At 42.2% G+C, this 17,220-nt stretch overlaps 1 protein-coding gene across 1 annotated transcript in view; it reads left to right on the forward strand.

Moving 5' to 3' along the window:
- The first annotated feature begins 598 nt into the window (after positions 1–598).
- LOC146657323 (single-stranded DNA-binding protein 2) overlaps positions 599–17,220 on the forward strand; it is a 61,931-nt gene continuing 45,309 nt past the window's right edge. Inside the window, exon 1 of the mRNA XM_085425322.1 lies at positions 599–888. Coding sequence (XP_085281448.1) covers positions 833–888 — 56 coding nt within the window. The 5' untranslated portion in view covers positions 599–832. The remainder of the gene's footprint in view (positions 889–17,220) is intronic.

A 17,220-nucleotide genomic window follows, 5' to 3' on the forward strand; every position in this document is an offset into this window, starting at 1 on the left:
AGCAGGAATTCCTACAGGTGGTCCTACAAAGTTTAATGCTCATCACCCTCGCTGTCTTTCAGCAGATGTGACATTAGTGTTTCAGCGGATTTCCCGAACATTTCCTCTTGGTGTTGCAGCTGCACTGTAGCAGCACTACGTATGATGTATGTACAGGAAGGCTTATAAGGCAACCGCATCTTCTAAAAGAATGTGTTGTTTTCTCTCTCTGTGTAGAGCCCGACTGTTCCCGACATGCTCCGCTTCCCACATGTTTGGATGTCTTCACACCTATGTAAATAAACACCAATGGAAAAGCAGTTATTTGCTGGAGCTGTTTGTGCAGTGAGCTGCGTGTGCGTCGGTAGAGGGTGTGATTGTCTATAAAAGGAGCATCCAAAGCCAGTTGTTTAAAAATCCTAGTTGGACTGTTTCAAATCCCCCCTCCTCTTCTCAGTTTGCACTAAGCAAGAGGATATGTGTGTGTGTGAGTGTTTGTGTGTGTCGAAACTACATGGCAGGAGAGCCTTTCCAATCAGGGGAATGGGAAGGGGATAGATGCTGACAGACAGACAGACTTCAGACAGGCAGGGAGACAGAAGGATAGACGGTAGAGCACAGAAAGAAAAAGAGAGCTATATGGAGAGAAAGAGGAGGTGGGTGGAGTTACTCTGAAAGGGGGCGTGGACACACAGCTGTCACTCACTGGCGGTAGCCATGGAGAACGGGCGGTCCTGAACAGCAGGACATCCAATGGGAGACGACGCTGCTTGTGTCACCATGGTGACGGGGCTGTGCCCAGGGAGGTTGTGATGGGTTGACAGGTGCGTGACAATTGGAGCTCTCTGCAAGCATGTACGCCAAAGGCAAGAGTAGCAACGTGCCGTCCGACAGCCAAGCCAGAGAAAAGTAAGTTTTATTTATGGGGGAGGAAACCGCGGCTGTGAGGGAAGTTCACGAGCGGCCGGGGGCAGTCACACACAGAGCTGCGGGAGGGGAGGGCGCAAGGCGATACACTCAGCGGCGTGGGTCTCTCAGCTCAGCGCTGTGCACGGCTCAGAAAGTTGACTGCTTTGGGTTTTCTTTGAGAAAAGACAGACATTTTATCTGCCGGTTGTAAATGTTGTTAAGCGGGAAAGGTTCAGTTTTACCAAGCTTGTTTCACCTTGCCAGAATTTTACTTCCAATGCGCTTTAAAAATAAAAATAAATTACGAATCCAGCAAACACCTTCCTTTCTTCTGTAAATGTTTTGGCGTCTTGAGCATGTTGATTGTTTGATTTCATTCTCATTTTGTTCATTCTTTTTTCTTCAGTCATTACTAGTTTTGGCTGGTGTATGCTTTTCACACACGCGGTCAGGATCGAACAGTTTAGAGAGAAACTAGATGTTCAAGGTCTGGTGTCGGCGGCAGCAGCTGGAAAGTCCGCGCATTTGACCGCTCGAAAACTGCTGTGTTTGGAGCGTGTTGCTTTGCACAGAGGCTGCCTCGCTTCAGATGCCGTGTTCCGCGGGTCCGGTCCTGCTACAAGCTGCCCCAGATGGGGCTTGTGAAAACGGACAGTCACGCTGTCGTCGCGCTTGGGGAGACGGAGACTGTCGATCCGGTTATTTTAAAGTAGTTGGACACGTACTGTGGGTGTCCAGCAAATTTGTGTTGACATATCAGCTGTTGTTGTTGTTGTTTTTTTATTTTTTATATATATAATAGAAATGCTTGTCATGGCTGTACTGCCTGTGTGTCTTGTCCACTAACACGGGAGTGGAGGGCTTTTTTTCTACCCTCCTGATTAAACAACAGCTTTTTTTCTTTTTTTTTTTTAAACATTCTACAGTAAGGTCAGCTGCAATGGCTCCATGTGTTTTACGCATTTATCTAACCAGCAAATGATCCCTGGTTCGATCCCAAGAGGAGACACAAATCTCTTGGGGCTTGCTTCAGGAAGGGCGTCCGGCATAAAAATCAAATATGCGGTGCTACCCGCTGTGGCGACCCCATGTGAATAAGAGAGCAGTCGAAATTAGCTTTCTTTCTTTCTTTCTTTCTTTCTTGTAAGGTCAGTTGTGAAGGTGGACATGTTAGTGACATAAAATAGAGGCTGTGTTAATATAAACTGTGGTTGATAGCCTCTCTTTTTTTGATGCATGGGAACTAACAGGATATTCCCACACCTGATGCACTGGGTCAGGAGCATGTCTTGATTCAGCTTCACTGGCCAGGCTTCCTGCAGACAGGGTGATCACAGTTGTAGCCTGTGCTCTCCCTGTCTGCAGGGACAGCTTATTGCCACCTGTGAGAGTAGGGCAAAGTTAGTGCAGATATTGTCTCTATCGTCTCACTTTGACTGCCAGATACTGCAACTCGTTTATTGTGTCTTTTAAATCCAGTTCGCCTCCATTGGTCAACAGCGTGATTGAGTGTTCATCCCTTGAGCCCCATTCTTTATTCCAAATCAATATGAAAGGACTGAAAAGTGAGACTCTTATCGCTGCCTTATCGTGTGCACTGACTCAGAGGCTCCGATGGAGAGCTTCCTCCAGGCCTGGGAGATACTGTGTGTGAAAACATGCATGCATCTGTGTGTGTGTGTGTGTCTTGGCATAAGATTTTGAAGTGGTTCTGCAGTCTCCTGTGATGAAGTTCACATTTGCAAGCTGCTGCTAAAGGTACATCAGCACAAACAACAAAGAGGCAAAGCTATAATGAGGAGACACACTAACTTTATGTGACTAAACGTTTACATCAAAGTCGATTTATTTAATGGAACTGAGCCATCTACCTAGCGGATTGTTTAAATTGCGTACACGAGTTAGAGGTGAGCTCAAAGGGAACTTCTTACTTTTCCTGGTTAATTCAGACTTCTTTGCTTTTGCCGATCATTTTGTTATCTGTGTTTACACTTCGACGCAAGATTGATGTTCCACTGGGCATTACAGCCAAGACCATGTCGACAAAAGAAGGGAACGCGTGTCAAGAAAACGCTAGATGAAAAGGCAGTGGAAGGCAACAAAATCGAGGAAGCCAAAAGTTTCATTTGTCTCTTAACAAGCAGCCTTGTTTATCAGTGGTGTGTATCAGAGGAGCAGAGCAGGCCCGGCGCTGCCGAGTCTTCAGTTGTTTCTCATTTCTGCAGCGCAGCAGGGGATCAGAGAGTGGGAGAGACAGAGGGCAACAACAGATTGAGGAGAAAAGGAAGGAGGAGGGGAGAGAGTAGGACTGAGGGAATTTGCTGGATCATTAGTTTACAGTGTTGTAGTATTGACCTCAGAATGGACCCCTGCAGACACGGGGCCCTGGCGTCTCGCCCATGTAGATACAGAGAAACTCTAAATACAACTGACCTCTGAAGATTTTATGTTTGTGTGTGTGTGTGTGTGTGTGTGTGTGTGTGTGTGTGTGTGTGTGTGTGTGTGTGTGTGTGTGTGTGTGATAAACATCTGAAACATGTAGTCTGTCCTTGCTAGAGATGCATTTTGGGAATATGCTTTTTTTTCTATCTCATGTGTCCACACTATAAAAATTCAGTTCATTTCAGTTTTATTTATATAGTGCTAAATCACAGCAAAAGTCACTTGAAGGTGCTTTATATTGCAAAATAAAGACCCCAAAATAATAGAGAGAAAACCCCAACAGCCAGATCACCTGCTTATTAACAAACACTTGGTGACAGTGGGGAAGAAAAACTCCCTTTTAACAGGTAGAAACCCATGGCAGGACCAGGCTTAGGGGTGTGCAGGTATTTGATGTAAATGGTAGGAGCTGAAGAGAGAGCGAAACAATCCATAAAAGTTTATATTTCACTACAAACACAGATGTCACGCTTGAATTTAAAATCTTATTCAACTTTCTCTGTACAGTGTAACTAAGCTGCAAGATCATTTACAGTATTGTAGTGGGAATTATTATTTTCTTTCTTATTTGCATATATTACATGGCAAACATTAAGAAACACCCACTGCACAAAACATTTGAAGCACATTTTGCTGAAGGTAGGCGGAAAGCTGTTATCACTTATCAATTTCCTTTATATAATTTGTACCTTTCATGCTGGAGGATATGCAGATAAAGAGAAGCAGATGAGCGAGAAAAGGAAATGTTTTAAAGTATTGTTCTTCCCAATCATAAGAAATAACAATAATAATCAAAAACATATTGTCATACTCGTCAATTATGGTGTCACCGCCAGTGTTGGTCAAGTTACTTGAAAAAAGTAATCAGTAATTAATTACTGATTACTCCCCCCAAAAAGTAATCCCGTTACTTTACTGATTACTTATTTTCAAAAGTAATTAATTACTTAGTTACTTAGTTACTTAGTTACTTTTTAAAAACACGATTTACAACCTGAAGAGGTGATAAAGTGATAGATCTTTCAGCCCAATTCTACTTTTTCTACATAATCCATCATACAAAATGTAATCAAATGGAAAAGTCTCTTTTTTTAACTTGTTTTATCAGTTTTAATCTTTTAACTTTATGCATCAAGCAAAACATTTAATTATATGCAACATTCTCTGACTTGAATAAATTAGTTTAACATTTAAACCTATTTTCTACACATTCCAGCACATAAAATAAAATATTTTTTGTGTTTTCACTCACTCTTTCAAACAGATGCAAGTAAAACACAGCAGAAAATAAATAAAGTCAAAGACTCAGTGGTCCTTTTGCTCTATTTTCACCTGTAAAGCAGGAGCAGGGTAGGCGGAGGGTTACCCTGGTGTAGGTGTGCTGCGGTCAGTTGAAGAATCCGCGCGAGTGTCTCTGTGAGTTTCCCATCACGTCGTAGCTACTCGGTGCTTGCTCGGAAGTTTAGGGTTTTTTTTCGCTGTAAAAAGAAGTTTTCTTCCCACGCACGATGGACGCTAATGTTTTTGTCACTTTTTATGGAATCAAACTCAAAGTAAGGTCAGTACTTCCACACTTTAAACGCTGCACGCTCATACTCTCTCCCGCACTCGATATATTATCCATTGTTGATCTGCACACAGCTGCTGTCACCAACGTCGCACTTGCTTACGTCACTGTCATGAGACATTCTCGCAAAAAAAATCACGGTTTTAGTAACGCAGTAACGCAGCGTTCCTACGGGAAAGTAACGGTAATCTAATTACCGATTTTGCAATAGTAATCCCTTACTTTACTCGTTACTTGAAAAAAGTAATCAGATTACAGTAACGCGTTACAAGTAACGCGTTACTGCCCATCTCTGGTCACCGCATGCTGATTATTCAAGTTGGATGTGCCGCACAGTGTCTGGAACATATCTGCCTCTGAGAAAGGCGCAGAGACACATGGGCTTAGGAAGGATAGCTGAGATTTTGTTTGTGAGGCTCAAAGCCCCCAAAAGAAAGACATTTGAAATATTCAGGTGTGCAAAAACAGTAGCCCAAGTTGCAGACCACTTGCAGCAAGGTGTATCTGGATGTCTGATGCTGAGTAAAACTTAAAAATATAATCCTGACGCATGCATTTTTAAAGAGAGTTTTCTCGTATTTATACCCTACGTCCGCGAATATCTGAGAATAGGCTGTCTTTATGCCTTTGCACCAGTAATGAACACTTTGTCTGGCTTTTAAGACAGCAACACTGCTCTGGTCTCTCTTCTCTCTCTGTGTGCTACCTGTGTTATGGTCTGCGCTTGATTTTGATTCAGAGTGACAGTACACGACCACTGACTGTGTACTGCAGTTGTTCAACGAGTGTAGGTTTCAGTCGCTGGCAGTTAGAGGACACATTCCACATAGTTCTGGGATTGTGGTCCTGACTGAGTTGCATTGCAGCACATAGTACAAATTCCTTTTCTCCTTTTTCCTGAGTGAGTATTGAGTCATGGAACAAACTCTGCCTCAAATGCTCACAGATGCTTGTTTTGTCCATTTTTCCAGTGCTCACAGCTCTATAAATTGCTTTTCAGGTGTTTCCTAAAGATCATGTAAAGTCAGGGTTTAAAAAACAAAACAAACAACCTATAGCATAGGAATGTGTAACTAGTATAGGTATGTGCCATTTCATTCAGTCTTGTTCAGGTACCAAGCATCAGTCTTGGTGCAGACTTAAGCATTTTCTGCTCTTGTAAGGATCATCATCACACACACACACACACACACACACACACACACACACACACACACACACACACACACACACACACACACACAGCTACTTCTAAACCGAGACACCTCAAAATCCTGCCAGGAGGCTGCCAATGCAGCATTGCGCAGACTGAGGCAAAGCAGTGCATGCTGGGAGTGTTTATCCGACAGAAGCAATTCAGGCTGCCACTCTGGCTCTGACAGTGAGTCGCATTACAGTGGAACTACAATAAAAATAGCTGTATCTCTCTCCCAGATGCACTCACGCACCGCAAGCTCACAATGCATTGGATAAACTGTGCAGGGAATCACATTTTCCCCATGCCAGCTGCCACCTGATGAATGGTGAGGGGTTTTTTTTGTTTTGCTTGTTTTGTTCACTACATTTCGTCGTCCTTGAGCAATGATATAGGTGCAATCATTAGAACAAAGAGGAAACCTATTTGTTATGGCAGGAGCAAAAGAATGTAGCCCGAGGGTAAACATATGTTGCTGGTCAGCTTGGATGGTAAAATGAGAGGTTAAGTATGGGAAATAAGCATGAAAACATGAATGCTGGAAGAGTTTAAAATTTGAAATAAACTCCACAGCTAAGCGGTAAAAAAATGAAAAGGGACGGACGGATGAAAGAAAGATTAAAGAGGTTTTTCTTTCTTTCACTGAGGTCAGACGAGGTCAGGTGATGTCCTACAGGACCGCACGGTCTAATGCTCTGTAATGGCTCTGTGTCGAACCTCCCCACTCTATACACACATCCCACTCTCCATGGATCACTTACATTGGTAAGTGGCCACACCTGGTTCTGTTGGCTCAACTCCCATGCATAAGCCCCATACATAAGATCCACGTGGTAGGCCTCAGCATGAGCTTTTCCTTTTGTTTAAGTGGATAAAGAACAATATAAATGTGCGTGATTACGTGTCTGCGTATCTGTATTAATCTTTGCTGTTCTGGTCAATAGAGAGGATGCTACATGTGTTAGCCTGCAATCCCATCTGAGCTGTCTGCTCACAGCACTTTTCTCCATATGCTTCATCCCTCAAAATCAACCTCCATCTGTCTGTCACGCTGCCATTGTGGATGTGAACTACAACATCCAGTGATCATTACACAGCTAATAGCCTTGCCAGCTCTCAAGGGATGCCTCGAGAACAACTGTTAGAACACGGAGAACTGTCACCGCTCTCTGTCGTCTGCGTTCGCCAACACTGACTGTCAGTGAAAGATAGCAACTTAAAACTGCTTCTAGTGTAATCGCCACAGTGTTTTTAGATTAGCATCAGTCTGGGATTACAAGAAAACCAGAGGAGAAATGCAGCTCTGGTGTATTTTCTTTCTGGGGTATACAGAGCTCTCTTCAAATCAAAGTGATAATGACAGTTTGACAAGGCTTTGATAGAAAACACTTTTTAACCTGCTGAACACATAGAAGGCTGGTAAAAGTCCTCTTTTATCTGCTGGCATCCCTCCTAGTTTCTCTCTTATCCCTTCTGCCAGAGATGTAACTTGCCACAGAACTGCTATCAAAGCGGCGGCCTCTTATTGAGCTGTATGAGGCAGAAGGGAAATGGCCTCTGATCGACGCAGGGAGGAAAAAAAGGTCTGAGGTGTCAATCAACACACAGGACCCTGAAGAAGGCACCCTCACAGGACGCCTTGGGGTGCTTGGGAAGGATCGACGTGACAAAAGGCCTCTGTCGGCATCAGATAGCATGTGGGAAAGAAGGAGAAAAGAACAGAAGAGGGCATGGCATCCTGAATTTCTTTTATCGCTTCCCAAAAAATAGGCTAAGGATGAGAGAGTTTATCACCTTGTGCTGGTCCCTTAGGACCCCATGGGTGTCCCTGAGTGCTTTTGTTTTAATTAGAAACACATTATCACATCATTTCTCTTCTCTTCTCTTCTCTTCTCTTCTCTTCTCTTCTCTTCTCTTCTCTTCTCTTCTCTTCTCTTCTCTTCTCTTCTCTTCTCTCGTTTGAGTCTTTAAGTTAGAGCTGCTGTGCTGCTCGTGGTTTTAAAGCTGTGCACAAATGCCCAGTTTTAAAGGTGTTTTGTCTCTCAGGCAGTCTTTTCTCATGGCATTTGATGTTGTTTTGTCATGAAATTACCCAGACTAACTTAAAAAACATGTTTTGGCCAGATCTTCCACCTCTAGGTATGATGAGACACAAAAGAGAAATGAGGGAGGCTGTGACTGGAGAGCTCCAGGCAAAAGTAAACTCCATTAATGGAAACACACACAGACTCGGGCCAAGAGTGCTTTTAGATGATCTAAAGCGTGTTTTTGTTTGTCAGTTTAAAGCAGTATTTTCATATTGCACTCTTTAATTTCTTTTTAAATCAGCGTGTATTTAAAATATCACACTTACATTTACAAAAACTCTTCCCTTACCCGATATAACTCGCATTGCTGTAGTAAGCACCGTAGTGTAGCTGCAGATGCTGCTCTGCCTGCCCCCCCCAACCTCAGCCTGCTGAGTATAGTGGAGGTTGGTTGGAGGCCTCTCTGCTGATATTCGTCCATCATTGATATGCAAGCTGCATCGCACAGGCACTAGCGCAAGGTTAAGCATGCGTGACGACCAGGCTTCGGAACTGCTTCAGACACTCTCTCTCTATCCCTCTCTCGCTCCTGCACCCACATGCAAAAACACATTATTTTTCTTTGCTTCCTCACTACCTTGCCCTCATTTCTCCTCTGTCTCTTTCTCACTTGTCCCTGCTAATTTCTGAGAAGTAAAGCCATGGAGTTGTCCTCTTTTATTTTAGATGCATCGTCTTTAGATGACAGGCTGTCTGCCCACTGATCCCTGCAAAGTCCATGGTGACATCTCATTTCTCCCCAGTGAAATCCAAGATGGAATATCCTCGTGTTTACGATTTAAATCGCTTAAAGTCCACTTAATGCCAATTTCTACCATTGAAGAGCAGGAAGGACAAAAGAGTGAGACCAGGTGGGCAACAGGGACGCAGCAGGACTCACCAACTCTGATCCAGTGCTAGCTACACGTGAATTAGCTGGAAATATTGTGTACAAAAAGTGTGTTTTTAAAAAAATATTTTCTGTGTGTGTGTGTGTTTTTTAATTATTGTAATTTGCAGACACTTTGGTGCATACATTTTCTGCAAATTTTTACAACCTCATGTTACAGAAAAACATTCCTCTGAATGGTTAGTCATTTATTTCTACTTCCTCCAGAGCCTTCATACAGGCCTTAATAGCTTCACATTTCTCCCCAAATTGCTTCAGATTGCCTTCATCTGTATCAGCTTTTTTCAATCTCATCTCGAAGCTTTGTTGTTCAAAAGAACAGAGGCCTATTAGAGTCCCGTAGACAGGAATTCAAATCCTATAAGATTAGAGTGGTGCAGTCCTCCCAGTCATCTCCTTCTCCCTCTGTTTTTAATTGTCGTTGATTGTGGAATGCTGTATTGTGCGAGCCGAACAAAGATTGTGTGCCACCGGACGATGTGTGGAGCTAACAGGAGAGGAGCGCGTCCCACGCCGTCGCATTCCAGGTCCTGCGTGCTGCTGAATGACAGACCAAGCTCAGTAGAGGGAATGGCAGTGGATACATGCCACAGTGTCAGTGTGTTTGGGCAAGAGTGTGTGCATACAGAAGAAAGCAAGAGAGAAAAATGCTGTATATGGTGAACAATAAAGAAATTGAGTGATTGCATGTCTAAACAACTAAATGCTGTCTGAAGAATGGATGTCCACCCAGATATAAAACAGGACAAATGAAGAAAAATCATATTTCTTGTGGTGGAAAAAAATCCTTCCCATTTCTTCTTTTTAATTCTTATTGGTGAAGACTTTTTACTAAGGATTTTTTACTCTTTATTTCTTAAATATACTTTTATTGTTAGGAATGAATTTCAAAGCAAAACTGAATTTCCTTCAACAGAAAAAGCAAATTCATATTGAATATGTACTGCTCTTTAAACACCATAATGGTTTGTTTAAATAAATACTACATTTATGTTGTTTTTTGTTTTTTTTTAAATCACCTTTTGAACTATCTTATTGCTACAAGTATTGGTTTATTGGTGGGTAAAATGAAGGCATAAAGTAGGGGTAAAACCATAGCTCCAGTCCTCCTAATCCAATGACGGGGATGAATTTGCTCCACTTGTTGAATGGCTCAGTTGCCTCTGTGTGAACGCCACCTCTCTCGCATACCTCATATTTATCAGTCGCACTTCCAGTCGTGGTGGAAAAGCGATTTCCTTTTTTATTCTTGCATAATGTTGCTTTAACTCTCGTATTTTCCAGTAAACTCTTGAGAACAGACTTTTGCAGTGATTAAGCGAGTATGATCACTAAGTGTCGCCATCAAAGTTCTCTCTGTAAACAGCAGTTTAATATTCCGGGGTTTATGGCTGTATTGCATTCAAGATTTACTGTAATAGCTTGTAGAGAAAGTTGAACAAGGAAAACTCTCCTAAAAATCATTGGTGTTCTTTCAGCTGTGAAATTAAACAAACTCCCCACGAGAGGTGACTCAATCTGAACAAATCAAAGCCAATGAAATGGAACTCAAATTAAGAAAGTGATGGATTTGCCTACCCCATTATTTGATTTATCCACTTTACATGTTCTGCAAACAAATTACAGTTGCAGGAGGGGGGGAAAACTCACTGGCTGAAACTTATGTGTAAATGACAGACTTTCACATGAAGGACACAACAGAAATTTTTGCTCACTTACACTGTTGGTAAACAGTGAGTTACTCATCACGCTCTCTCGCCATCTCCCTCTGTTTTCTCCCCTCTCTGATAAGCTGGCATTTCCTGTTATCTCAGCCCTGGGCATTGTTGTCTGCTCTGTGATACAGTAGTCTCTGCACTGCTGACAGAACAAGAGCTGGTTCACTCTGTCTGATTGTGCTTGTATATGGCAGGGAGCATTGCTTCCTTTTTACATTTCTGTTCAAGTCTTAATTGCAACCCCCCCCCTTCTCCTCGGTTAGACGGCGTTCTGTCTCTCGACTGTTTCTCATGTGATCGTAACGGCCTTTGGGTGTAGCTTTTTGAGGACACGGTGTGTTCTGTCCTTAGAGCACAGGGTGGGGATTCACAACTGCAGCTGTATTATGGTTAGAGTATCTTGATTAGTTGGCTTTTATCATTGTCTGCCTGTAGCTTAGCTTATGTCGTGAGCTGACGCTATTCTTGTGTTAGTCATATCCTGTGTCAGTGCATTTGCAGTGCACTGTAGTTCCCAAACTGTGGAATTTTTCAGCTTTTCTAAATGGAATATTTTGGGCCTTTTAGAGATATGTTAATAAAACCGTTTTACACATAGATTACGGAGCGATCTGTAATTAGAATTCATCCGGGAAACTAAAACTTAGACTTAGTCTTTCATCAGCATTTATGAAATAATTTATAATTCAAACATAATAAGCTGTGCTTTTTTTAATATTTGTTGTTCAAGCAGCTATTTTACAGCATTTATTTTCACCTTGTATTGGAGTATCCCAAGGGAGGTTGCGGGAGGAGAGGATTCTGGGATCTCTAGTTAATGAAAGGTAAACACAGAGTCTACACTGAGGTGAGCCAAAGAATGCAGGACTCTTCCTCTCTGTCAGGATATGAGCTTCATTCTTTTGACTTTAACACATGATATCTCACCTTTGGCAATTTCTCATCTTTGCTGGAGCAAGGTTTCAGTGAAAAACTACTTTATGATTTACAGTCAAGAAGAGTTTTTACCTTTAACTCTTTTCCGCTATAAAGATGATATTTTATGACCTTCCTTGTATCCTTAAGACATGGGTTGGTGACCGTTAGAATAGTTTCTGGGTTTTTCAGAGGGCAGCTGCTTAGACAGAGACCACCCTCACTAACTTCTGAGGCACAGCCAGTCATTTTGTTCTATAAGACAGCCTGAAATATGACACAAAATGCTCAGGTTGGAAAAGAGTTTCCTCCTTAGTAGACTTTCAAGAGGTAAAGAGTTAACGTTCAAACTATGTAACCCTCCATCTTAGTGGTTTATCAGCTAATTGCGAAATTGCTGGTCAACCTGTAACAGCTAGCGTCATTCAGCTCAACCATTCTTAACCAGCGCTGGCTGCAGTGTTTTGTTTTTTGGGGTCTTTTTTTGCCGAGCCGGTTATAGAGCATTCAGGCTTGTCGCTGAGCCAAAACTTCACCAAGGGCTTTACTATGTGATGTGGAACGAGAGGGATAAAGGCTACGACAAACATTTGCTCTGTAAAGCAGCATGTGAGACCATCTCGGTGCAGACGAAACGCTGAAGACGAAGAGATAAAACACAGTTTATTTTACTACAAGTGTCTTTCCTCAGGCTGTTTCCATGCTGGATTATAACACGTGTTTTGTTAATCTTCAAAGAGGTAGTGAACTTTTCCCTCCCACTCCTCCCAAACTCTCAGCTACACGCCAAACCTGCAGCTGAAGTAAGCCCGTGCGGAGACGAGTCGGCATCAGAGAGAATATACTTTATACAAATATCTCTATTCAAGTGCTCGGAGCCATTAGAGAGATCCCAGGGGACATGGTGGAAGGGTAATGGAGAATATAGATTTAACTTGTGACCATCAGCAAAAATGCCAATTAGAAATGCATCAGTGAGCCCCGGCAATAGAGCCACAGCACACTGCCAGTTGGGGATTAATTTAAGGCATGAATTTGACTAAGATGTTGCAAGAAGTTAAAGGATCTAATGAAAGTCTTTGAACAGTTTTGTCAAGTAATAAATCATCACCGGTGATCAAAGTTTTCTTCTCTACAGTGACGCAAACTTATCCACACGCAAGTGTTCATTGTATTTTTGCCAGTCTTTGGCTTAAATAACAATAAAAGCCTCTCAAAGGCATTACGGCCAATTAGAATCTGTGTTTAAACATGAAAAGGCAAAAAAAAAAAAAAAAGCCTTATTTAGTGAATTTGGCAAATTCAGTAGATTCAACGCGTGCTCTCAAGCTCTTTTGAGTCGCATTTGGTTCCCCTTTTACAAATCCTGTGTTACGGTGAGCGACAGCAGCGCGGCTGCTCATAATGTTGTCCTCTTCGGTTTTGCTCACTGGCTGCAGCATCACTCCTCTTCTGCTCAGTCCTGACCTCCCTCCACAGCTCCTTTCATTAATCATTTACTCTCTACCTCTCTCTTTCTCTTTCAGCCTCCCTCTTCTTCAGTCTCATTTGTCTCTCTCTTCCTCTCTGCCCCCTGGATCTCCTGTTGCTGCTATTCTTTATCTATTTATCTTTCTCTCCATCCCTCCATCTTTATCTCCCTTTTGACTGGTAAATTACCAATCTTTGTCCACTCTCAGTGCTGTCGGGGTGCATCATTGCCTCTCCCTTCTGTAATCTTCCCTTTCTGGAATTTTCTGCCTGACTTTTTGATCCTGTATGAATTTGTGCTCTGAGAATAGCTTATATTAACATGTGCTGTAGGCGGCGCACAACACTTTCAAGCGATTTATTTACTCGCACCTATAGCTGTCAAACTCCCCCTGCACAGATTCATTAAAACTATACCTTTACCTAATGAAAGCGCTTCACGGATAAGTCTACTGGAACCTGATTTTTTCCATTTAAAGTGATTTGGCCGTGATCCCAGTGTGGTACCTTTCCCAGACAAGGTGTGTGCATAAGTAGTCCTGTGTTAATGATATTCTTTGGTGTATAAAGACTCTATAAGCCCCATGGTTGTTTGGACTCTTGTTTTTTTTTTCTTCCCTCTGTTGTTTTCCTGAAGCTCTGCGTATAAGATGAATAATTCAGCATTGTAATGGGTCTATATTTGTCGTTGTTTATCTTGCCTCTGTGCCCCCACCACCCTCATCGCTGCCCCACCACCATCTCCTCCAAGCTTTCACTTGTCTGTCTGTCTGTCTGGCGAGCGGAGCTGCTCTACCCGCAGAGGATGCTCCACTTTAATGAATGAAGTGAAGTCATTTAGCAGGGCTCTTAATGGCACATAAAGCCCCGCTGCTAGGCTTGATTAATCAGGGAAAGTGTTTGGCTGTCACACACAGGGCTGTCCTCAGCAGGGGCAGCAGCTTGATCGCCGCACTCCCTTTTATGGCGGGGTCCCTCTCTGTCCTCGCCAGATTCATCAGGAGCCCGAGCTGCCGGAGCCTCACAGAGGCTTGATTTGGAGAGATGGATCCCGTAGCATTCAGTGTAGGCTCGGCACGACGAAGACGATAACGCTTACGATCATACCTCCAACTCAAAGACAGGTGTCTGTGATTTGTGTTGCCATTGTGGCCCAGCGCTGTGTGTTGGGGTGTGATATCACTTAGGATGTCTCAAGGATGTAACGAAAACGGTGTAAAACATTGTGTGTTTTAGGTGGCTGGGTGATAATTAATAAAAAAGAAAAAAATCCAACTAAAAAACAGTAAATGTGTTGATTTGTTAAATTTTTTTTTTTTTTTTTTAGCACTCCCAAATGCTGATCTCAGTACCTGCCTCAGAATTTCTGTGAGTCAGGTAATAAAAAAGCAGCCATGTGGTTGTTCTGTACCTATATTTAAAGCCTGCTTTGACATAACGATGACCAGTCTCTAATCAAGCATTTGCATGATGCTAATTGGTAAAGTGGCTCAGTTTTATGCAGGGCGCCTTCCTCTATACTTGTCATTACTGCTGTCACTGTCTGTATTGCATCAGTCACATATGCTGCAAAATTATGTAACATGGCAAAAGTCTAAAAAAATAATAATAAATCTCAACATTCGGCTGTCAAGCTGCAGAGGATCGCTAAAGTAGATCCTCACTGAGACGAGCTGGAAGGCACTGAGTGATGGGATTGCATTTTTTTTTAAAATTAACATCACACAAATGAAAGCAGAGCATTCAGAATGAGGCTGTCCACATTTATGTATTATGACTTTCACCAAGCTGGAGTTTACTGCAGGTCTAATTTGCAGTGTTACTGCTATTATATTGAATTCGGAGGAGTAACTTTTTTTTAAAAATTGCTTTCATTGCTTTTTTATTTCGTGTACGGTCGCTTGAAAGCAAAGCGCTTCAAAGACACTACAGCTCTACTTCACTGTGGCACATTTGCTAAAATTATTCTTTGCTGTGAAAACACACAGCAGAGATTTAAGATGCTAATTTAGTGGGTTTTTTGGGTTTTTTTGTGTGTAGGTAAGCATATCCAGGAGATAACTACAGCGTATAACTTCCTGTCTGTGACTTGGTTCAATAGGATTACTTTTCCATTGATATTACCTCTTCACAGGACTCTTTAAAATGCGTTTATAAAAATATAATGAAATCCAGCGCATACACCACGGCATGCTACGCTTGTGTAGCTTCCAGTCCATCCTGTATGTTATGATTTCAGCACAGCATGTAGTCATTTGCTTTTTCTCTTCAAAAAACGGTAGGAATCACTTCTACTGTAGCTCCGTAGACTTTTTTTTTCATTGCAGGGTTTTGTGTTAATTTGCAGAAGGAGGTCACAGCAGGGTGCTTGACTAACTGAGACACCGCTCGGTGAGAATCCTCAACATTAGAATATGAAAGTTTACAGATCTCATGAGGATTCATCTCAGGGCTCATCCGCTAGCACCCATCACCTCCATCCTTTTTTTCCCTCTCCGTCTCTCTAATCCCTCTTCTTCTCTCTCTGCTTGTCACCAAAACCTTTCATCTCGCTCTGTTATACTCCTGTCCCACCATCGCTCTCTTCCTCTTTAATTTTTCTCTGTAATTTTCCTCCATCCTGACAACGACAGAGGGATATGGTTCCTATATGAATGTATGTCTTTTTATCTTTTTATGGTTGTTTAATACACGAGCAACTCTGTACTGAACACATGTTCAGAGTACTGATCACGTGTCCAACCTGTGTTTGACCAATTCATGAGAGAAGTTGCAAGTTAATCCCTGGTTGACAGCATAGAGAGGCTCTAATCTCCAGCTGTTCCTCGAAAGACAGAACGGTAAATCACTGCACTGAATTTTTATTTTCACTCGTTTACACACACACACATTTATTTTTAGACATGTCAGGCAGTTGCTACATTCAAAAATACTTATATAATTATAATAACGTTTAACAATATTTCCGTACGTTGTGCAAATGCCACATTCCTAGAGCAACGCAGTGTTGGACCCTCGTTCAGCCGAGGTTGAAGAGCCGAGGCCTCAATTAAAAGATTTACTTTCAGTGAATTTTGATCTTCTGTATGACTTGAGCAGAAAACCAGCAGTTACTTGCATTTCATTTTTCTTTTTTTCTAAAGGCTAGACTGAATGTAAGTAATTTTCCTGCTGAATGTGTAGGAGTATTGCAGATTAAGTGCTACAGTATGTGTCCAAACCTGTAGTAACATCGAAATAGTTGTTTTAACGATGTGACAGGAATTAATCGTTAAAGGTGTGCTTATTTAATTGTTAGGTTCAAGGCAATAATCATGGTTGTGTTTGCCTTATTGGAAGATAATGATGACCGGGAAGGGGGGCGTGATTTCTTGTTCCAAAAAGTTAGCTTCTTTCTTTCTTTTAACATTGACTTGCTAAAATATGCTTCCCTGGAAAAGATGACGTGTGCATATGTTGAGAACCTGTAAACACCTTTCACCCTCATACCAGGGAGTTGCAGGCTTTTGATCCAACCACCGATAACAAGCCGGATGGTCCCTCTGTGAGGACGCAGGTTTTTCAAAAGACATTACAGTTTTTCCATTTTGCCTCAGTCCATTTTAAATGACTTCAGTCCACAGAGAACTCGGGCGTTTCTGGATCATGTTTACATACAGTATGGCCTCTTCTTTGCATGATAGAGCTTTAACCTGTTCTGAATGCAGTGCTGCCCGAGGGCCCAGAGATCACGAGCATCCAGTATTGATTTTCAGCCTTGTCCTTTGTTCACAGATTTCTCCAGATTCTCCGAATCTTTTCCGTAGACAATGAGATACTCAGTCTTCACAATTTTCCTTTTAGAAAAAATATTAAGGAATTGTTCCACAATTTTCAGAGATAATTTTTTCGAGGTTGCTGAACGTCTGCCCATCGTTTTGTCTGAAATGCCCTTATTATACCTAATCATGCTGCTGAGCTGTTGCCAATTAACCTAATTAGTTGCAAATTGTTCCTCCGGCGGTTTCTTTTTAGTACTACTTGAAATGTAGTTGCTCCCCTCGTCCCAT

This window comes from Rhamphochromis longiceps, linkage group LG12 (genome assembly GCF_057381845.1).
Source record: "Rhamphochromis longiceps isolate RC_006_pf linkage group LG12, R_longiceps_female_GT1.1, whole genome shotgun sequence".
NCBI classification, from domain to species: domain Eukaryota; kingdom Metazoa; phylum Chordata; class Actinopteri; order Cichliformes; family Cichlidae; genus Rhamphochromis; species Rhamphochromis longiceps.